The sequence below is a fragment of the Saccostrea cucullata genome, unplaced genomic scaffold (genome assembly GCF_032062105.1).
Source record: "Saccostrea cucullata isolate Sc308-1 unplaced genomic scaffold, CSIRO_AGI_Scuc_v1 ctg1672, whole genome shotgun sequence".
NCBI lineage: Eukaryota > Metazoa > Mollusca > Bivalvia > Ostreida > Ostreidae > Saccostrea > Saccostrea cuccullata.
Genome location: NW_026940393.1, coordinates 30,445 through 54,413, shown reverse-complemented (window position 1 = coordinate 54,413; position 23,969 = coordinate 30,445). Strand labels below are relative to the sequence as shown.

Sequence of the window (23,969 nt, the reverse complement as noted above, 5' to 3'; positions counted from 1 at the left end):
GAGATATTAATTATATATTAGAGCAATGTCTCGTATTAAAGGTCGGTAATGTTCATTTTATTGCAAAAAGAATGTGACCTTAATTTGTGCAAAAAGCCATGTGAGCTTAAAAAGTATGTTGAGCTGTATACTCCTATGTAAAATTTTGATCGGCCATTGTGGCCCCATCCTCCCCCCGGGGGTCATGATTTGACCAAACTTGAATCTACACTACCTGAGAATGATTTCACATGAGTTTCATCTTTCCTAACCCAGTGATTCTTGAGAAGAAGATTTTTAAAGATTTTCCCTATATACTCCTACCTAAAACTTTGATCGGTCATTATGGCCCCACCCTATGCCCCGGGATCATGATTTAAAAAAAAAACTTGAATCGACACTACCTGAGGTTGATTTCACATGAGTTTCATCTTTCCTGGCCCAGTGATTATTGAGAAAAAAATTTTTTAACATTTCCTTATCTAGTCCTATGTAAAACTTTGATCGGTCATTGTGGCCCACCCTACCCCCGGGGGGTCATGATTTGAACAAAATTGAATTGACACTACATGAGGATGCTTATACATGAGTTTCATCTTTCCTGGCCCATTGATTCTTGAGAAGAGGATTTTTAAATATTTTCCCTATATACTCCTATGTAAAACTTTGATCGGCCATTGTGGCCCCACCTACCCCCGGGGGGTCATGATTTGAACAAACTTGAATCTACACCACCTGAGGATGCTTCCACATGAGTTTCATCTTTCCTATCCCAATGGTTCTTGAGAAGAAGATTTTCAAAAGATGCCATTAATTTTTCACTAATTCATAATTATCTCCCCTTGGAAGAGAGCGTGGCCCTTCATTTGAACAAACTTGAATCCCCTTCACCTAAGGATACTTTGTTGCAAGTGTGGTTGAAATTGGCCCAGTGGTTCTTGAGAAGAAGATAAAATTGTGAAAAGATTAGGAAGACGAGGCCGAGGAAGACAGACAACGGACAAATTTTGATCAGAAAAGCTCACTTGAGCCTTCGGCTCAGGTGAGCTAAGAATATCAGACATCAGACAGTTTAAGGCCCGTTAGGGCCGAAAACTGTCTGATATTTTTTAATACAGATCCAGAATTGTATGAGGCATACATTGCTTTTGATATACCTGAGACAGTCTGATATTAGAACAAAGACAAAGGTGTTAATGACCACTGAAGCAATTCTTTCAAGAATATAGGTTTAAATGAAAAGTACTCAGTAATTAGGGATTTGGCTACACTGAAGGTGTTTGAAAGAATTTGATAAGGAGAGTGGAGACAAAATATAAAAAGAATTCACACAAACATACAACGTCACTCCAGTAAAGAATGTTCAAATTTCACTCGAGGCATGAAGCAGTGCTTGTTTGTGGCGAGACATTTTGTCTTTCTGTACACATTATAAGCATTAATCCGCAAATTTTTTGCCTAATGGCACACGTTGTCACTCGCTGCCCCCACCCCAAAAAATAAGTATGTTCATATTCTGCCGGCTCGATATGTGGGTACCTTCGAAGTTCATGATAAAAGTAAAATTTTGAATTAAGAAGCATTTCTCTCTTTCTTGGAACAAATTTACGATTGTTTCCTTGTTGAATACAAATACAAATGTCATATTTTGAAATGAAATATTGTCGCAGATAACGATCCATGATAAAGCTCAAGTCACTTGATAGGGTACAAAATGGAAAACGGAACAATCACGGAACTCTAAAAAGAGGCCCATGAGATACATCGCTCATCTGAGCACATAAGATAGGAAAAAAGGACAAATCAAGCCATGTTAAAAACAAAGTTAGGTTGCCCTCTCCCGACCGACTGGCTAAACATTATCCGACGCAAAACATCTTTGGGCCTCCAGGTAGTCCGAAAAATCTGACGTTTTCTGGCTTTTTTACGATTTTGATATTTTACATGCCAGGCATGTAAAATATTGATATTTTACATGCCAGGCATGTAAAATATCAAAATCGTAAAAAAAAGCCAGAAAAACGTCAGATTTTTCGGACTAGCCTCCAGGCAGCATTTTTTTTTTATTTACTCTGGATAATATGATTTTTGAAATTGCCATTAAATTGATTTTTAATTTATACCTTCCTACCAAAAGGGCAACCAAATTCTTTTAAACTTGAGTTTTTAAAAGGGGCTCCATATCGATATAGTAAATAACTTTGCTGTTCTTGAGAAGATTAAGAAATAAAGATTTTTTTCTTACTGTATACTGCTTTGTTAAAATTTGACCCTCAATTGTGGACCCTCCCCAGCACCACGCTTCATTAATTAAACAGATTTGAAGATTCATTTCAGGAGGATGCTTACATGTCTACATGAATAAACATAGCTTTTCCGTTCTTGAGATTTTTTTCTCTGTATTCTTATTTGGCCCCGCCCTGACATCGGGGGTTATAATTTGAACTAAAATCCACACTACCTTAGAATGCTTCCAAATAAATATCACCAATCACAAACAAAACACCTCTTAAGAGGATGTACTGGCCAAATATACATCTGATCATACCCCCCCCCCCCACCACACACACACTCCAGGGGATTTACTCCTATAAAAAAAAAAACAGAGTATAGACTTATGAAAGTGTCCTATCACATTTCAGGATTGAGAAAGTTTATTTCTTTTTTGCTCCTACAAATATTTTTGATGTGGACCCCTCATCCCTGGGAAAAACTTGTTGAATCCGCGCCTGTCGCCATTCATATATCGCCTTCAAGTTTGTTCGGTCATTTAAGCATATAAGACTTCATTTATCCCACGTTTCCAACAATCGTTGATGCTCTGGAATACCCAAGAAACTATGAAACATATTCTGCATGTCAGTCATAACCGTTACGATTCTCAATTTCTTGTAGTTATATTTTCAGCTGTCTTCATCAAAGCCTATGCTGCATGCAGTTGAATCTAATTTATGTAACCTTTACATATATAGCAATGCTTTCCAGCATTAACCAGTTACATTAGTTTCTTCCCTTATTTACTTCATCCTCTAAAACCATTTTAGACTTGCGGAGTGAGGTGTTCATCTTTACGTCGCGGGTTCGAATCCACAGCGGGGACATGTACATTCCATTATTTATTTGAGATACAAACAATATATACGTTTTATCACGCATTCTCTGTAAGCACCAAAAAATCGAAACGACATGTCTCGGATTTTGATGAAATTTTCACCATAGGTGTGTCTTGGTACAAAACTAGTAAATATGGCGTCGGAAGTTCCACACGTGCACTTGGTTGCCATGGAGACGGATCCATTGAATTCGGCCATTTTTGGCCCATTTTGACTAAATGAAAACGTGGAAATTGAGGAAATGTAAATGAATATTTCTCGGTATCTAATACACTCTAACAAAAATCATTGGATCATATGATAACATGACCTTTTAAGGTACACAGAGCATATAATCGTTTATTCTAGAAATATTCCTCCTGTAAGAAAAAGGTCATGCAAAATTACATGGTTTCTTAAAATTTGAAAAATGGGGAGATTGGATTTTTTTGAGATCTTTGAGGCTAAATAAGAAAAATTGTCCGCGGAAATTTCCCAAATCTTATATGCGTTATTATACTTGGGAATAAGTAATGTCATTTCATGAAAAAACATAAGTGGGCTTTTGCTCCTATTTTTAGTAACATGTATCTATAAATAGATATATTTTAGAAAAATGTGAAAAATCTTATTTTGGCAAAGTTTAAATTGTCATTACTGCATAATTAGAACGTATGTTGTAAAATTTGAAATTTTAATGACAAGAGCTGGACACCACTAGCTGGTATGGACAACGGTTGAGGGGAATTCCCATTTCTATTTTTAGTATCAGGTGGCTAAATATAGAGATGTCTGAATACTAGGAAAAATGACATTTTTCTTCTAATTGGAAGTTTCATATAAAAAGTCCTTACAAATATAAAGCTTTCGACAATATACTTTCAGAATGCACATGTTTGTACAATAATGCTACAATATTGAGGATGGACTATTGCTTCATTTTATAGCAACAATGGTCTGAACATAGATTACTCGAATAATTGAGAAAATGTAGATTATTGTGCCTTTTTTAGGCACTTTATAGATGCCATTGCTGCTTAATTAGGAAGTATATTGTAAAATTTGAGATGTTAATGACAAAAGCTGGACACCATTAGTCGGTGTGGACAATGGTTGAGGGGGTTTCCCAATTCTATTTTTAGTATCAAATGGCGAAATATAGATTTTCTCTAAATATTAGGAAAAAATGGCAGTTTTTTGCTAATTTGAATCTTCCTAGAAAATGTCTTAAATATAAAGCTTTCTACAATATGCCTTCGAAATGAACACTTGTTTGTACAGGAATTGCTACAATATTTAGGACTGACCCTTTTTTTTATACCAACAATGGTCTAAAAAGATTCCTACAATAATCGAGAAAATATGGGTTATTGTACCTTTTCAGGCTATGTGGAAAAGAAAAATCGAAATTTTTGCTGTAGATAATTTTTTAGCAAATCTGCGAGGTCATTGCATTCGCAAAAATATTTTTCTTAAAAATAAATTACAAATAAGAAAATGTTAACAAAGCAGTGGTTATTCACAAAATTTTGATTTAGTCAAATGCACATTATCTGAACATGGGGCTCTCTTTTCTATTTATAGCACATCCACTTATATGTAGCAACTTCTCAGCAGAAGAAGTAAAATGACAAAGGATCAAAGGAGCTTCATTGATAACATATTTACGAAATATACTGCTGTACTCAACATGTTCAATATGTCATGAGTATAATAAAGTTTTCCTAGTAAAATAATCATGTGACTGATAAGTATAAACTATATGTAATATCGGTAGTTACCGTTAACTAACAAGCATAAAAACAATGATGATATACAGTTCTACTTATATTTGAAATATGCGAAATCAATGAGGACTTCCAGTTCTATTTATAGAAACAAAGAACAAGGTACAGTTTCAATACAAAATATTTAAGGCTCTATATTTTTCTAATATATGAAAGTGATATAGGAAATCAAAATTCACTTTCTGAATCATAAGAATTCCCTGCAGTAAAAATACACAAATCGTTTTTCTTATTTGACCTCCTAAATGCTAATTGTGACGTCCTTAACTTGTGTATTTTCTCGTATTTTCTTAAAATGTTGCATAAGACATCAATTTTCAGTGGAATATTTTCTTTCAGAAGACATACTCTGCCACTCTCGCCCAGAGAAATTTTTAGATAACCGATATGTAATTTTTCATAGCAGTTTACATATTAATCCAAAAATTAAAGAGGGCGACGGTGGCTAAAGGAAAATCAGCACAGAAATGAGTCTTTTGAGGCTTTTCTGCATTAAACTTAAAAGTGTACCAGATATATATCCTGAACGACCCCCCTTCGTGTCATATTCTTTAATGATCTATCATATTCATCTACTCAATGATTGTTAAAGCCAATTTAACAACTTTTTAAGAACATTAAATTTTTAGGGCACAATAAAGCTAAAACCGTACCTTCTTATAAAAGAGACCAGAGGGCATCAACAGTCATGAGAGTAACCCTGTAACAGATCAGTGAAATGGCATTTTAACAAGGTCTTGTTATTTGAGATTAGATCGATTCCCTAGTTTCTTCTCTTGTTTAAAGAGAAAATCCCTATGTTTGGTACATGTATTAACAAAAATCCTTAGATACTCTGAGACAATTTTGACAAAAAATGACAAAAGGTTCTTGAAATATGGTGACTTTCAAATAAAATGCAGACCACAGAAACTGCCATATAGAATCTTCGTCTAATAAAATTGAAAGTCTTTGGACAAAATAAACTTGAAGATGAAAATACAGGTACATTGTCAAAGACTAGATTAGGACAATCAGGAATTATTTTACAGAACAATTAAAAAGATTTTTCCTATAAATGGCCGAAATATCTATATTTCGCCACGTGATACTAAAAATAGTAATAGGAACCCCCCTCAACTTTTGTCCACACTAGCAAGTTGTGGTCAGCTACTGTCATTAACATCTCAAATTTTACAATATACTTCCTAATTATGCAGCTATGACATCTAAAATGTGCCAGAAAAAGTGCAATAATGTACATTTTCTCAATTATTCCAAGAGTCTATTTTTTGACCATTGTTGCTTTAAAAAGAAACAAAAGTTCATCCTCAATATTGTAGCAATTATTGTACAAATTGTACAAGTGTTCATTCTGTTGGCATATTGTAAAAAGCATCATATTTATAAAGACATTTTGTACGAAGATTCAAATTAGCAGAAAACTGCAATTTTCCCTAATATTAAGAGTAATTCATATCTATATTACGCCACGTGATACTAAAAATAGAAATGGGAAATCCCCTCAACAATTGTCCACACCTGCTAAATGTTGTCATTAACATCTAAAATTTTACAATATACTTCCTAGGTAATCAGCAATGACATCTATAAAGTGCTTAAAAAGGTTCAGTAATCTACATTTTCTCCATTATTTGAATAATCTATTTTTAGACCATTGTTGATATGAAATGAAATAAGAGTTCATTCTCAATATTGTGGAAATTATTGTACAAACACATGTACATTCTGAAAACATATTGTAGAAAGCTTTATATTTGTTAGGACTTTTTATATGAAGCTTCCAATGAGAACAAAAATGCCATTTTTCCTAATATTCAGAGACATATCTATACTTAGCCACCTGATACTAAAAATAGAAAAAGAGGAATTCCCCTCAACAATTATCCAAACCAGCTAGTGGTATCCAGATCTTGACATTACCATCTAAAATTTTACAAAATAATTCCTAATTATGCAGCAACCATATCTAAAAATGCCTGAAATGGTGCAATAATCTAAATTTTCTCAAATTATTCGAGTAATCTATTTTTAGACCATTGTTGCCATAAAATGAAACAAGAATCCATCCTCAATATTGTAGCAATTTTAGTGCAAACACATGTACATTCTGAAAGCATATTGTAGAAAGCTTTATATTTGTTAGGACTTTTTATATGAAGCTTCCAATGAGAACAAAAATGCCATTTTTCCTAATATTCAGAGACATATCTATACTTAGCCACCTGATACTAAAAATAAAAAATGAGGAATTCCCCTCAACAATTATCCAAACCAGCTAGTGGTATCCAGATCTTGACATTACCATCTAAAATTTTACAAAATAATTCCTAATTATGCAGAAACCATATCTATAAATGCCTGAAAGGGTGCAATAATCTACATTTTCTCAAATTATTCGAGTAATCTATTTTTAGACCATTGTTGCCATAAAATGAAACAAGAGTCCATCCTCAATATTGTAGCAATTTTAGTGCAAACACATGTACATTCTGAAAACATATTGTAGAAAGCTTTATATTTGTTAGGACTTTTTATATGAAGCTTCCAATGAGAACAAAAATGCCATTTTTTCCTAATATTCAGAGACATATCTATACTTAGCCACCTGATACTAAAAATAGAAAAAGAGGAATTCCCCTCAACAATTATCCAAACCAGCTAGTGGTATCCAGATCTTGACATTACCATCTAAAATTTTACAAAATAATTCCTAATTATGCAGCAACCATAATCTATATTTTCTCAAATTATTCGAGTAATCTATTTTTAGACCATTGTTGCCATAAAATGAAACAAGAGTCCATCCTCAATATTGTAGCAATTTTTGTGCAAACACATGTACATTCTGAAAGCATATTGTAGAAAGCTTTATATTTGTTAGGACTTTTTATATGAAGCTTCCAATGAGAACAAAAATGCCATTTTTCCTAATATTCAGAGACATATCTATACTTAGCCACCTGATACTAAAAATAGAAAGAGGAATTCCCCTCAACAATTATCCAAACCAGCTAGTGGTATCCAGATCTTGACATTACCATCTAAAATTTTACAAAATAATTCCTAATTATGCAGAAACCATATCTATAAATGCCTGAAAGGGTGCAATAATCTACATTTTCTCAAATTATTCGAGTAATCTATTTTTAGACCATTGTTGCCATAAAATGAAACAAGAGTCCATCCTCAATATTGTAGCAATTTTAGTGCAAACACATGTACATTCTGAAAGCATATTGTAGAAAGCTTTATATTTGTTAGGACTTTTTATATGAAGCTTCCAATTAGAACAAAAATGCCATTTATCCTAATATTCAGAGACATCTCTATATATAGCCACCTGTTACTAAAAATAGAAATGGGAATTCCCCTAAACCGTTGTCCATACCAGCTAGTGGTGTCCAGCTCTTGTCATTAGAATCTCAATTTTTACAACATACGTTCTAATTATGCAGTAATGACAATTAAAACTTTGCCAAAATTTGATTTTTCACATTTTTCTAAAATATATCTATTTATAGATACATGTTACTAAAAATAGGAGCAAAAGCCCACTTATGTTTTTTCATGAAATGACACTACTTATTCCCAAGTATAATAACGCATATCAGATTTGGGAAATTTCCGCGGACAATTTTTAGCTCTACTGGTCAGATACCAGAAGAGCTTATGCGATAGTAATGCGTCCGGCGTCCGTCCGTCCGTCTGTCTGTCTGTCTGTAAACAATTTTTCAAAATGCTACTCCTCCTACAGTTTTGATCTGATTTCAATATAACTTGGCATATAAGTAGACTACACTAAGATACATAATTCTGTGTATCGGTTTTTGATTTCGACGAACGGTGTTGGCGTTGTTACTAAAAATAGAAATTTCTGTAAAATTCTTTCAAAATGCTAGTCCTCCTACAGTTTTGGTCTGATTTCAATATAACTTGGCACACAAGTAGACTACACTAAGATACATAATTCTGTGTATGGGTTTTTGATTTCGACGAACGGTGTTGGCGTTGTTACTAAAAATAGAAATTTCTTTGAAATTCTTTCGAAATGCTACTCCTCCTACAGTTTTGATCTGATTTCAATATAACTTGGCACACAAGTAGACTACACTAAGATACATAATTCTGTATATGGGTTTTTAATTTCGACGAACGGTGTTGGCGTTGTTACTAAAAATAGAAATTTCTTTGAAATTCTTTCGAAATGCTACTCCTCCTACAGTTTTGATCTGATTTCAATATAACTTGGCACACAAGTAGACTACACTAAGATACATAATTCTGTGTATGGGTTTTTGATTTCGACGAACGGTGTTGGCGTTGTTACTAAAAATAGAAATTTCTGTAAAATTCATTCAAAATGCTACTCCTCCTACAGTTTTGGTCTGATTTCAATATAACTTGGCACACAAGTAGACTACACTAAGATACATAATTCTGTGTATGGGTTTTTGATTTCGACGAACGGTGTTGGCGTCGTTACTAAAAATAGAAATTTCTGTAAAATTCTTTCAAAATGCTACTCCTCCTACAGTTTTGATCTGATTTCAATATAACTTGGCACACAAGTAGACTACACTAAGATACATAATTCTGTATATCGGTTTTAGATTTCGATGAACGGTGTTGGCGTTGTTACTAAAAATAAAATTTTTGTAAAATTCTTTCAAAATGCTAGTCCTCCTACAGTTTTGGTCTGATTTCAATATAACTTGGCACACAAGTAGACTACACTAAGATACATAATTCTATGTATCGGTTTTTGACTTCAATGAACATTATTACCTTGGTTAATAAAGATATCAATTTCTGTTACTCTCAAAATGCTACTTCAAATACAGTTTTAGTCTGATTATAATATAATGTGGCATGCAAGAAGACTAAACTAAGAACATAAAGAGACTTATTCAAGGATCATTATTCTCCTTTTTGCTAGTGTAAATTTTCAATTCCCAACTGCTTAAGTACTTTCCTCTTCCTTTGCCATAAGTACAAACCAGTAGAGCTTCAGTCTCGACAGAGACTTCTGGTTCTTATTATGCCTCAAAGATCTCAAAAAAATCCAATTTCCCCATTTTTCAAATTTTTAGAAACCATGTAATTTTGCATGACCTTTTACTTACAGGAGGAATATTTCTAGAATAAACGATTATATGCTCTGTGTACCTTAAAAGGTCATGATATCATATGAGCCAATGATTTTTGTTAGAGTGTATTAGATACCGAGAAATATTTATTTACATTTCCTCAATTTTCACGTTTTCATTTAGTCAAAATGGGCCAAAAATGGCCGAATTCAATGGATCCGTCTCCATGGCAACCAAGTGCACGTGTGGAACTTCCGACACCATATTTACTAGTTTTGTACCAAGACACACCTATGGTGCAAATTTCATCAAAATCCGAGACATGTCATTTCCAAGCCCTATAGTAAATTCGTTGGTGCTTACAGAGAATGCGTGTTATATAATACGTGTTCTTTTTTCCATTGCTCTGATGAGTATCTTACAATTAAGCATTGAATTTAGCGCGGTATGATAATTTGTCGGCCCGGCCAAGTGTGTTATATAACCGAAGACATCCAAAAATATGAATTCAATGCTTATATTTACATTCTCCAATTTTCCTTCTTCATAATTGCTTATTTCGTTAATCTTAAATGTGAATTTAGCGCCCTTCAAAACTAAGATGTAAGAGTTGTTTGTGACGTCAAATGACGTAAAATGACGTTGCAAAGTTAAATAACGCAAACAAAAATTGCGATGAAAAAAGTGACAAATTAATTTTTATCGCACATTACGTTAATTTTTCAGGGTTGTAGTTTTTCAAATTGAAATAAAACATTTTACATTTTGGTGTTCCTAGAGTATTGAAAATGCATATATTTCCTACTGTGTATTCTAACTTATTCCCAAGTATGGTGACAAGGTTTCGCGTGTGTTATAGAAATTTGAACGTCGCAGATTTCTAATGGATTTCATAAGGAAAATTACACTGAATGTAATTATCTTAAAATGAATGCATAATGCTTTGTGTAACATCTTCATAATTTACTCTAGTGAAATAATTTAACATCCCTCTCCCTCCAATGTAAATGTCTATAACTTATCATTCTTATAGGTTCTATAGAAATTGGTGGCATTCGTCAGGCAAGCTTATTGAAAAGCTGTTACTTGTATATATGTAATTGATTATCTAGTAACCATAAGTAGAGAAATCCATGAAATTTTGACTTAACTACTGTATACGTCTGAAAAAATCACAACAAAATGAAGCCGAATTCTGGTTATGATCGATAAGTAAACATTGATTATATAATAATGTTGTGTGAAATGTTTTTGTCATCTAAATTTAAATGCATTTTACTCAAAGTGCAGGCCATGGATTTCAATAGCGGTATTTCTTTGTTGAATATTTAAAACCCTTCAAGGACGAACATTTCGATTTAGTTCTCAAATTCAAACCTCAAACAAGTGTAATCATCTGCAACAGCTCTTCTTTTCGAATTTTAAATTCGTTGACGCAATACTGTTAGTTTTTCAAGACAATTTCTAAAGAGTAGATCGTTTTAAATCTCCCTAAAAGTTCATTTTAATTGTGTGAATTATTGCTAGGTCGTGTAATTGAAATAGTCTGCATTAAAGGTAAGGGGAAATAATTTACTGTATAGAAGGATTAAATATTTATAAAGATTTCTTTGAACTAAGTATTAACCGTTTGATTATTCACATTATTGAAGAAACATTAACGTGTAGATGTCAGACAATTTTTAGCCGGGCTTATTGCTCAAAGAGCAATTGCCGGCTTATGTCATCCTGTTCAAGGCAGGAAGTCAACCCCATAGTCGCCATTTTAAAGTTTCGTGCAAAAATATAGTTCTTACTCTCAACTGCTTTTGAGATTATACAAACGCTAAATAAAGCAACAAAAATAAAACGAAGTTTTATCTATATATAAACATTAGTAGTAATGACTTTGAAAACTTCAGTCCTAAGTCAAAGAACATAGTTCATTAGCGTAAGGATTTTTGATAATCAGTGTTATCGTAGTTCTCGACACATACGAGGTAAAGCAGGAGAGGGAACCAGACTGGCCTGTTTGATTACATTCAGCTGCGGTACCAGATTAATTCTGATTCTGACAAAATCGGACCGTTGTATTAGGATTAAAAACTCACTGTCAGTGTCTCTTATCATTTATATTGATAGTTTTAAAATAATTTTGTCATCAGAATATCAACGTGATTCATGTAAGAAATTCATTCTACTCTGTAAATGAGCCCGGCTCTCTGTACTTCTGAGTACTTTGATACACAATACGTTTACTAGTATTTATTTTTTATCGCGATGGTATTTATTTCTGCAGTTATTCCATAAGTATGTAAGTATCACTCCAAATTAAAGCTAGATTTCAATTTTGATTTGTTAAACCGTTTTCAATTGTTAACGGTTCGACCATTAGGGTGAGAGCAGATACTCTTCAATTTTTATTTAGATCGGGCTCGTCAAACTGCCCGTGAAATTTGCTAGGTCTTGATTCTGACGTCATTTGATATTGTTGATTCCCTGCATTACCAAAACGAAGTCTTAACATGCCAATTTTAATCAACTTTTGATTTACTACATGTGTATTTATCTACTTGATTTCCACAGTAAAAAAGAGTTTCACGAAAATTATTATGTCATCTCTCTTTGATTCCTCGAACACGTTATGTTTTATGAAAATTAAAATAAATATCTTAATGAAGATAAAAATAATTCAAATATGTTTTTATTTGAAAATTGGCTTGGAGATAGTCCAATCCACACTTTGCAATAGTTATGTACCTTTGCGGGGTCGTTCAAAAGGGAAAGAAGTGACATTTCTCCTGTATTTGCTACTAAACATTTGGACGTGATCCGAATAATCCACAGTGTTTAATATTTTAACTTTCTATATGGGTAACCCCATCCTGGGGCAACCATTATCTACAAGATGCAAATAATTTTTCCAGTCAGATGACAAAATTACTGACCGGAAAACTATAAAGGCTACTTTGAGGATTCTATGAGTGTTTCCCTTAAAGTGGCGGCCGAGAGACATAACTTTTGAAAAGTAAGGATTCAACTATGGGCTGGAGTAAATTGCCGTTTTTTTCTCGATGTATTCTCGGCACTAACGGCCATTGAACATAGAGGGGTCTTTTTCGTGCCAGCTTGAATCTACTGCAAAACAGGACCATGGCTTATATGGCCTCAATTGAAGGACCGTTCTCCACGTCCCGTTGCGAGATTCGAGCCCGCGACCTAGGGATCAACTCCTTACCACCCAACTCTAGAGCAGACGCTCAAACCACTGCGTCACGCGGGCGACGGGACCACAGGGAAAAAAATAGATGAATGTTTAAAGTCCGAATTTTCTCTGGGCTCAAGCTTTATTTGTATTGCTCGCAGTGAGGAGCTGTACATACACTGTAATCGATGTATATATCATATAACTCTTTGTTAATATAACTTGAATAATGATTAATAATTTGTCATTCAACTTCTTTCACGCCAACAACACCATTATTTACAATATGCAGAATGTTCTAAAATTTGAAAATGGATGAACGTGACATAGAAGACACATCTCTGATTAAGGAGTTCGGAACTCCTAAATTGGTTTTGTCCGTTATCGGTGATTCGGACAGCTTCGTCCCCAGGGCCTGGCCCAAGTCAGTTTTCCAGACCGCGGTGATTGAGACGCACAAGAGTAGTGGAGGAGGTTAGTGTCAGATTTCCTTTGCATAAGGATTGGGGGGGGGGTGTTCGTTGATTTTGTAGGCCACCCTTATTCATGGACAACTTGTTTATACTTTAAACCAAGTTTTGCTTGTTCGCAACAAAAAATTCTCCCCCACGAACCACTGAAATTTTTATTGTCCCCAAATGAATCAAAATAAGTCCACCGTACATCTATATAGTGCAAAAGTATCACAGTGAGTTCTACTTTATGTCGCGGCAGTTAAATACAGTTTTTATAGTGAAATATCATTGAATTCATGAGCAATTTTCATTGAACGGGGCCTCGGCTTATACGGTCTCATCCAAAGGACATGTTTCAACGTCCCAAAGTGGGATTCGAACCCGCGACGTATAAGGATCAACTCTTTACTCCGTGGCACTCCAATCCTACAGCAACATCCATCTTTAGCTTTTAATCCTGACCTGGAAAACAGAGATATCTGTAGAGAAATCAATTTCGTATTGCTGGCAGATCCTTTTGAGATCAATCACTTGTATTTTAACCATTAAATAGAAAATGTTTACCTAAGGTTGTGTTTTACCGCCTTTGAAAATTCGATTTAACAGCAGATCTACATGCTAACAATGTTTATATCGAAAAATTCAAACCATTGAGCGTTGAACCCAAGTTTTCAATTCAGGTTTTGCTAATAAAATTAATTGAAACAAACGTAAACATACAAAATATTCGATTTTCAAAGTCTATCTATATTCAAAATAATTACTATAACGCGCAAGAACAATTTGTCATTACATGCATTTCTCGAGATTCTCTAATTTTAACTACATTATGTTATTGGCGGCAAATAATGATTGGGCTTCTCTCGAAGTTGTAATCGTTTTCGCACAAGATTTAATCCTGTTTACATTATTCTGCTACTAAATCATAAAATTATACGTTTTGAATTCAAAAGATAAGTTTTGGGAAAAGTTGTACTGATCGAACTAATATTGTTTCTTGAACATGATGAAAGCACAGAAGTTTGGGTATTTTAAGATGTGCCAAAAAGGATGTGACATTTAATGTACACAAATACATGTAAGTGGACATTGTAGAAAATCGTGAAAAAGGGTGATATTTTTCTCTCAAGTTCTTTTGCCATTTAACCAGCTATTTATCTCTTTAGTAAAACAAAAGGATTTGATAAGTCACAAAACCGGACTTTATTTTTTGTATGTTTAGATACATGGATTCTATACGGGAATAAAAATGTGGGTGTGTCAAATATTGTGAGAGACGCAAAAGATGTGTACACTACGATGGAGAAGTCAAAGACTAAAAACGGAAACGATATTATATTGATTGGAACCTCATCAACAGAGTCTACTGAAAAAGACCAAATTCAAATTGAAGATCAAGAAAGGATCAGTGTACGAATGTTTAAATACATAAATCTACACATTAAGAAAAGAATGTGTTTTATTCAATTTATTAAGAACACAGAATAAAAATTCTAATATTGAAAATATATCCCCAGTTTCTTTTTCTCAGAAGTGAAAAAAAATAATTGAATGCTTAACGATTCTGTACTAGGAATAATTAATTTTTTTTCAGCAAAATAGTGCCGTTATTAACCTGTCAAATTTACTAGGACAAGAAGAGTTTGTTCAGAAACAAATGGTGTCAATCTTCACAAGCTTAACAACTGAGGAACATATTCCTGGTTTTGGTAATAATACATATTTTATGACTGTGACAGTCTATTAAAATACAGTTTCATATTAGATATCATTTATTTATTGTAAGGGGTGGTAAGAAAGTTCGTTCCAGGACGAAATATGTTCAAAAATTTTAAAGTAGTGCTTAACTAAAAAGATGAATTTTCAAGTCTTACAAAATCACAAGAGTGTGCTTTAGATTTATAGCAATTAATTTCTAGCAGGAAATAATAGGATTTTTTCCATATGAAAATATATATAACATTTTCAAAACACCTGATAGAAATACTGGTCTATTTGAGTGAAAATAAAGGATATTTTACTTTTGTTTCTTCATAGCTTATTTTAAATCAGACAAGCTGATAAGCTTAGGTATAGGAAGGATAGATCACTTTTTAAAGAATAGGTTTGTCATTTTGAAATTTTTCACAGATTTGATAATTTTTTGCTTAGTTTTTGAAAGCATGTTTTGACCTATGTGCTTAATATATGTAACAAATATGCATCATCCCTAATTTTTCTGAACAGACATCATCTGTTTCAGTACCTGCCCTCCCCCTACTGTTTCAACAAAAAGACAGTTAAAACCTTATCAGTAGCAAAAATGGACTCTGTAAATATGAAATATCACAAACTCTAAAAATCTTCTCATCGTATTTCTTTTTGAAAATAAAAGAAAAATGTGGAACGAACTTTCTTAACACCCTTTACATGTTCAGAACAAAAATAAAGTAGTTGTAATTCAATCGAAGCTCATAGTTTTCCCACCGCAGCTCGATATTACTTTAAGGAATGTTACGTATACACTCTTATCATGTTAAAAAATTTAATTGTCTTCATCACTTAAGTTTTCCTTGTTTTTGCAATAGAAGAGTATTCTGTTATTATGAAGTAACTGAGTCAAATAGCTTTAGCCAAATATACGTCAGTTAAACACATTAATAACAGAATGCCAAGGCGTAATGAGCCTCCTTAATTGAGAATATTTACTTCATATTTGAAAAGTCGAAGTCACTCGAAGGATACGACTATAATTTTATTTTAATTACAAAGAAATGTCAGTCTTATGAAAATTTGAAACCATTAACATTGATATTTGCATAATATAAGAAAAAGTTTTGCAGTTACATTTTTTACCGATAGTCATGCACATACCGATTGTGATTATCCTTCTGGAGGGGGATGTTGACGACATTAAACACGTGGCGGAAGCTGTCCATAAAAATGTACCAGTCATCGTCATCAAGGGGTCAGGTAAAGCAGCCGACATCATCCTGGATTTTCTAAAAAGGTAAAAAAAAAGTTTATACAATGAAATATACGGAGATAAAGAAGAGTATTCAAGCTCAAAAGTCCATTAAAGAATTCAAAAGTAAAGCAAAGTAAACAAAGACCTCCTAAACATGAGAGATGAATCAGGTGCCATAAAGGAGTGAGCATTCCCGGCCGACAATTGTTTTTGAGATATTTCTTTCATTTTTTTGTTTCTCTTTTCTCTGGCTGAGCTTTCTGTAATCTATGTAAGAGATGGATTGAATGCTATAATTTCCACCAATACAACAACAGATTTTAGCTCTACTGGTCAGAGACCAGAAGAGCTTATGCGATAGTAATGCGTCCGGCGTCCGTCCGTCTGTCTGTCTGTCCGTCTGTCTGTAAACAATTTTTCAAAATGCTACTCCTCCTACAGTTTTGGTCTAATTTCAATATAACATGGCACACAAGTAGACTACACTAAGATGCATAATTCTGTGTATCGGTTTTTGATTTCGATGAACGGTGTTGCCGTGGTTACTAAAAATAGAAATTTCTGTGAAATTCTTTCAAAACGCTACTCCTCCTACAGTTTTGGTCTGATTTCAGTATAACTTGGCACACAAGTAGACTACACTAAGATACACAATTCTGTATATCGGTTTTTGATTTTGATGAACGGTGTTGCCGTGGTTACTAAAAATAGAAATTTCTTTGAAATTCTTTCAAAATGTTACTCCTCGTACAGTTTTGGTTTGATTTCATTATAACTTGGCACACAAGTAGACTACACTAAGATACCTAATTCTGTGTATCGGTTTTTGATTTCGATGAACGGTGTTGCCGTGGTTACTAAAAATAGAAATTTCTGTGAAATTCTTTCAAAATGCTACTCCTCCTACAGTTTTGGTCTGATTTCAGTATTACTTGGCAAACAAGTAGAATACACTAAGATACATAATTCTGTGTATCGGTTTTTGATTTTGATGAATGGTGTTGCCGTGGTTACTAAAAATAGAAATTTCTGTGAAATTCTTTCAAAATGCTACCCCTCCTACAGTTTTGGTTTGATTTCATTATAACTTGGCACACAAGTAGAATATACTAAGATACATAATTCTCTATATCGAATTTTAATTTTGATGAACAGTGTTGCCGTGGTTACTAAAAATAGAAATGTCTGTAAATTGTTTCAAAATGCTACTCCTCCTACAGTTTTGGTCTGATTTCAGTATAACTTGGCACACAAGTAGACTACACTAAGAACATAAAGAGACTTTATCAACGATCATTATTCTATTTAGTTTCAAATCCCAGCTGCTTAAGTACTTTTCTCTTCCTTTGCTATAAGTTCAAACCAGTAGAGCTTCAGTCTCGACAGAGACTTCTGGTTTTCTAATTGATACTTCTCGTTTATTGTGAATTGGTGCAGCGAGGAAAATCTGCGTAGCCAGGCGGCGCTTCTATTTGGACTCAAGTTCAATGACGATCATTTTCAGGAGTTGGAAAAGAACTTACATAGACTGAAAGAAAGACCTTGGATGGTATGTGTATATAATAATATAAATTTTACGTTAGTGTCGGTATACTATGTTGAGGGCCTTATCCCCTTACCTAAGTAAAATAGGCTTATTCTTGCTCTCAAAACTATTTACCAGTCATCCGAAATCTCCTCTTGTTACTTTTGTATCGGTATATTAAAACAGTTACATGGTATATCTATGAGGGAGTTATAAAATTTAACATTTCGATGAAAGTCACCAGAACAAAATTCTTTATTTTAGGTGAGCGAGTTTGATACTGAAAATGACGACCCGTTGATGTTTCCCAAACTTGTTGGCGAAGCAGTGGTGAGAGGATGGGCGTTGGAAGAAGTTCACGGTACGGTTTGTATGGAGGTTTTATTCCAAATCAGTCTGTATACAGCGAAGGTGTTTTCGAACTTTCCATAGACAATTCTTAACTTACCAGTCACCTTTTCGGGTACAGGAATACAAATATGTTGGGTACAGGAATACAAATATGTTCAATTTAAGCGCCATACCAGCCAAAATCTGCCTAATAGTTATCGCAACATGTATTTTCCTGCTCTCCTAAGAGGCGCGATGGATAAGGTCTTTGGCTGTAGAATCGCGGATTGAGTTGATCCTTACGTCGCGGGTTCAAATCCAACCGGTCCTTGGCATGAGACACCATAAATAGAGGTCCCTTGTCGCAGTTGTTTCTTGGACGACAAAACAGCAACCCACCACTGCTCAAATACCGAGTTCAAATCTTAATTTGCGAAGCTCTATCATTATAGATAAATAGGGATTGAGTGCTATACATGTAATAAATCAAATATACATGCAAGAGAATTCATAAAAATATATCTCGTCCCTTCCTTCTGTAAAATAAGCGTTTTTGATCAGTGAACAAGAAAATATAAGCCAATTAATTTGAACATTGAAAAGGAATTGAAATTTGATACGTAAGCACTCTATTTTAATACGAGCAACAGAATATAGAATGAGTTATAAGCGATATATTTCGCACAAGAGAGAATCTGCTCGTCTATCATATATATACGATATGTATTTGGCAAGTTCTAAATAATTAATTCTTATAAACGATCCCAATTTTTTTTTATTCCAATCCGTACGCAAGTGTTTCAAACTAAACTACAATACAGGTAGTATACATGAAACATTTTACATGTTTGTCTGTGATTGAGCATGTCCTTCTTTATATAAAATATTTATTATATTTATTTTATATAGAATCACCCGCATTACCCGAAAAAAGCGAAATATACGACATCTCCTCGTACCAAAATCCGAATGTTCACAAAGAAGTTCCAAATGGTTCTCTAGTTAAAGAAAATGGTAATTTGGGCAGCGAAAATAAGCATGACAAACCGGTTGTATCTTGGAGTATGGAAACTCATAAAGACGAAGTCACCAAGGACAAAAAAGTCACCATTGCCGAAAAATTACTGACGTCTTTTGGTAACGAGGGTTATATCGTGGATTCCAAGTTTACATCTCCACCCTCACTTCCGCTTTATTTCTATGTGGGATATCAAGTGTTACAAGAACATAGCCTACTCATGGATTGTGGCCACGTAAGTGAAAAGGATAAAGTTTACTTTTTATGAAATGCGTTTTAATTGCTGATAAATATGCCTGAGCTGATATTTTATTGTATCGCAATAAACAATTATTATATCCCTTCTCCGAAGGAGAGAGGGGTATACTGTTTTACCAGTGTGTGTCTCTCTGTAAAAACATTTGGTCACAGTTTTCTCAGCAACTACTCATCGCAGATGCTTGAAATGTTAGCACACTCTTCGTTAAGGCATGCCATATGGTGGGATTCATTTCTGTTCAAATCTGATGTCAACTTTTTTTTGTCCGTGCGTCTGTCCGTTCCATACATGTTTCACACATGACAAATTTTCGTCACAGTTTTCTCAGCAACTCCCCCTTTGTCAGTGTATCTGTCCGTTTCATAAATTAACAAATTTTTGTCGCAGTTTTCTCAGCAACTACTCATAACAGATGCTTGAAGTTTTAGTACATACTTTGTTGAGGCATGCAGTATGATGGGATTTATCTTTATATGATCCCTGCATATACCCGTAACGTTTATTAACATGATTGTATATTCACATCAGAGAGGGGGTATTACTAGTGAGCATTGGCTCACCGATTTCTTGTCGACTTTTGATGAGGTCAACTCCTGGCTTTACGGGACTGGTACAGTATTGGTTGACAAAGGCCGACCACGGTTAAACAATTCCTTGCCAGGTTACCAGTAACGAATTCGAAAAGACCGCAAATTCAAAAGTCATTAAATGATTAATTTATTTCTTGATTAGGAATTTTACATTTCTTACATTTGATTCTTGTCGACCACAGATTGAGGCGTGCTATTAGACGATCAGCTTAACACATGTTTATACATGTATATGTATTTAAAAAAATACCATGGTGTCAGATACAATAAAATATCAACGGTGTGCTAAGAAAGAAGTTTCACATCTTAAGTACTGGCATCTGTCATGTTTAAATGCACACAATGACACGTGCTTTAAAATGTGCAATTAGATAGGTCGAAAAACTAGAGGTACTGTGAGCTATGAGCTCACTAAATGATACCCCTGCATCCCATAATGGCAAATTCATGTTTTGCTGTGGCCGGGAAACCCAAAATATGTGTCGGTTAAAAAAGTAAAATAGGAGGTGCACAATGGCATTATGTAATAAAGTTTCTGTGAAAGTTTCATTAAATTTCACTGAGTGGTATAAGAGGAGTTGCGGATAAGACAGGCACGTAGCAACAGAGGGGGGCCTGGCCCCCCACTTTTTTTGTCAAAAATACTTTTACTATTGAAAATGTTCATTTCCCCAGAGGGCCAATTATTAAACAATTTAGAATCTACTCTACCTAAGAAAGCTTAAATATAAGTGTTAGCTTTCCGAACACAGTGGTTCTTGAGAAGAAGACTTTTTAATGACCCCACCCTATATTTGTCTTTTCTTGATCATCTTCCATCGAGCTTGTAAGGGGACTTGCCCCCTCATTTTAACAACTTAAAGTCTCTTTCACCCAAGGATGCTTTGTACGAATTATGGTTAAAATAGGCGTTGTGTTTCTTGAGTAAAAGTTGAAAATTAGAAAAGTTCACAAACAGACGGACGGACCGCTAGACAGACGGACGGACAACGGGTGATTAACAAAGCTCACGTAAGCTTTGAGCTCACGTGACCCAAAAATGTAACCATTTTAATTGAAAATAATATAAATTGAAGGTTTGTCGAGGGGAAAACCCGAATAAGCCCTTCTGGAACTTGATTTGATGTGAACGTACTCTAAGGTACAGGGTGTTTCATAATACATGTTACATTTTGAATGGCTTGTAAGACAAAAACAGAGAATAAATAAAGCAAAATTTTTTCCGCATTTTATTATACGTATCCATAAGATTTAATGTTAATAATGATGAACATGAGTGTTAAATCTTAAAGGACACATGGGTCATAAATGCAGCTTTATCATTTTTCTAAGTTGCGTCATTTTAAGGTAAAATTTTACATTAAATGTTCTATATGACCACCGTCTCTTTCAACAACAAGGGAAAGTAGCTTTCTGAATTTTTTTACACAGTTGCCACACATGTCTACTGAAACATTCCTCATTTGAAGTTTAATATTCCTTTTGAGTTCATCAAGTGTCTGTGGTTTCGGGCTGTATACCCTCTTTCAGAAATCCCCACAGGAAAAAGTCCAAAGGGTTCAGATCTGGTGAATGTGGAGGCCATACTCTTTCCGTTCTGTAGGATATCAGTCTGTCGGCAAATGTTTCCTCCAACCAGATTAAAACGGCAGATGAGGTGTGGGGTGTTGCTCCATCCTGTTGAAACCAAACGGTTTGTAGGTTGTTTTATTTTCTACGCAAGGCAGGCAGAAATTTAGTTCTTGATAAGCGGAGGTAGCGCTCTGAGTTAACTGTGGCCGTTTCACCATTTTCTTCAAAAAAGAAGGGTCCAACAACACCTTTACAACTTAATGCAGCCCATACTGTCACCTTTTGTGGATGAAGAGGTTTTTCCTGGTGAAAATCAGGCTTTTCTGTCGACCAGTATCGCACATTTTTCTTATTAACTTCACATTCTAAGTAAAAATGTGCCTCATCTGAAAACCAAATGTTCTGGAAAACGTCATTTCCATGCTGAAGCATCCATCTTGCGAATTCAAGTCGGTGTTGGACATCTGATTCCTTAAGGTGTTGCATTATTGAAAGCTTGTAAGGTGCAGAGCTGCCAACATTCTTAAATGACAAATAGTAAGGCGGGGTCTAGGGACCACCTAAGCCCCCTGACGCTGAAGATGTTTAGTAAATGAACATGCGGTCTGAGACATAGTTGTTTCCATTTTGTTTACTTTAAAACATTGACATGAATGTGATTGGCCTTCTAAAACCGAAACGATGATACAAGCAAACGTTGTAAGAATTATGAATACATGATAATGTAGATACTATGGACTGCCAGCTATGAAAATACAGGTATTATATACTTTGAAAGAGAAAAACTGAAATCGGAAGAATATAGACAGAAATCGTAAGGCGTATTTTAGACGCTGATTTCGTACGTCTTACGCCAAAATCGTAAGGGTTGGCAGCTCTGAAGGTGTTAACTGCATGTCATATTTCAATGTCCTGTACACACTGGAAACACTGGTGTTGTCAGCATAAATTTCCGTAAACATCTCTCTGACAGTCTTACACTTTTCTGAGGAGTTTCAGTAACTAAAGCTTCCACTTTACTGATGAAATCATCAGTTCTCGAAGTCTTCGGTCTTCCCGGATTGTCATGTCTTTTATCGCATACTGTCCCTGTCTTCTCAAACTTTGTTATTAACCTCCTGATCAACATTCTAGAGAGCTTCTTTTCCTTTGGTAAATTTTCCTTCATTAACTTCTGAATGATCTTTGGTGATTTGTATTGGTAATAGAGTTTTACAATTTCAGCTTTTTGTCTATCAGTTAAATCCATTTTAAAAGGTAATGAAATTGTGACATCAGAGTGCATGTCACAATTAACCTTAATGACGTCACAATTTCGAGAACTTTTTAAAAAGTATTAAAATTTAAGATTTGATGTTTAAGGGGGCCGACTATAGTTTTATTGTGTGAAAACTACAATAGCGAAACTCTTCATTTTTATACCATATCTAACTTAAGTTTGGGGGAAATCTACCGTCCAGGTATTTTTGAGGGACCGTCTCAAAATACAGGTACCTTTACTATAGGATTACATAGGGAAATGCCAATTTTTAGCACTATAAAGCAAATTATACAAATACTACAATAGACATTTTGTTCAAACTATGATATTTGATAAGTAATATTATATAATACAGTATATCTAAGAATCACAAAATTCTACCGTCTTGTTACCAGAGGGGGCATCTCAAAATGCAAAAAATTAGCAAATCTTACTATTTTTTTTAGAGAATTACAAAATATGACGTACACAATGGATTCACATGAAAACATAATAAAAATATTGGAGATATTCTCAAATTTCTATGTTTTAAATTTCAAAAGCGTATGTTTATTACTTTTTCTTAAATAATATTTTTATTACCCCTTTCTTTAAGAGCTACAGATTATCATAACGTCAAAAACACACTGTAACGACGTCAACCTACCTTTCATTTGCAAAATCGGTTAAAAATCAGTTATATCAAATTGTAATTACATTTTTATACCTATAATTTCTTAATTTTCTTTAATTTTAATAATTAAGCAAAAAAAGTTGCATTAAAACAGTAAATACGCTTCATTTTACTATGATGTGCGAAATATTGCGCAATGGAAACTATAGTTGATATATAAATTGATATATAATTTGTGTAAAAAGAATGATAAATATCAAAGATATT

At 34.1% G+C, this 23,969-nt stretch overlaps 1 protein-coding gene across 1 annotated transcript in view; it reads left to right on the top strand.

Annotated features, from left to right (window-relative positions):
• Positions 1–15,189: 15,189 nt before the first annotated feature.
• LOC134255333 (transient receptor potential cation channel subfamily M member 1-like) overlaps positions 15,190–23,969 on the top strand; it is a 31,205-nt gene continuing 22,425 nt past the window's right edge. The window contains exons 1-5 of the mRNA XM_062737855.1: positions 15,190–15,296; positions 16,429–16,576; positions 17,972–18,083; positions 18,324–18,420; positions 19,299–19,642. Coding sequence (XP_062593839.1) covers positions 15,245–15,296; positions 16,429–16,576; positions 17,972–18,083; positions 18,324–18,420; positions 19,299–19,642 — 753 coding nt within the window. The 5' untranslated portion in view covers positions 15,190–15,244. The remainder of the gene's footprint in view (positions 15,297–16,428; positions 16,577–17,971; positions 18,084–18,323; positions 18,421–19,298; positions 19,643–23,969) is intronic.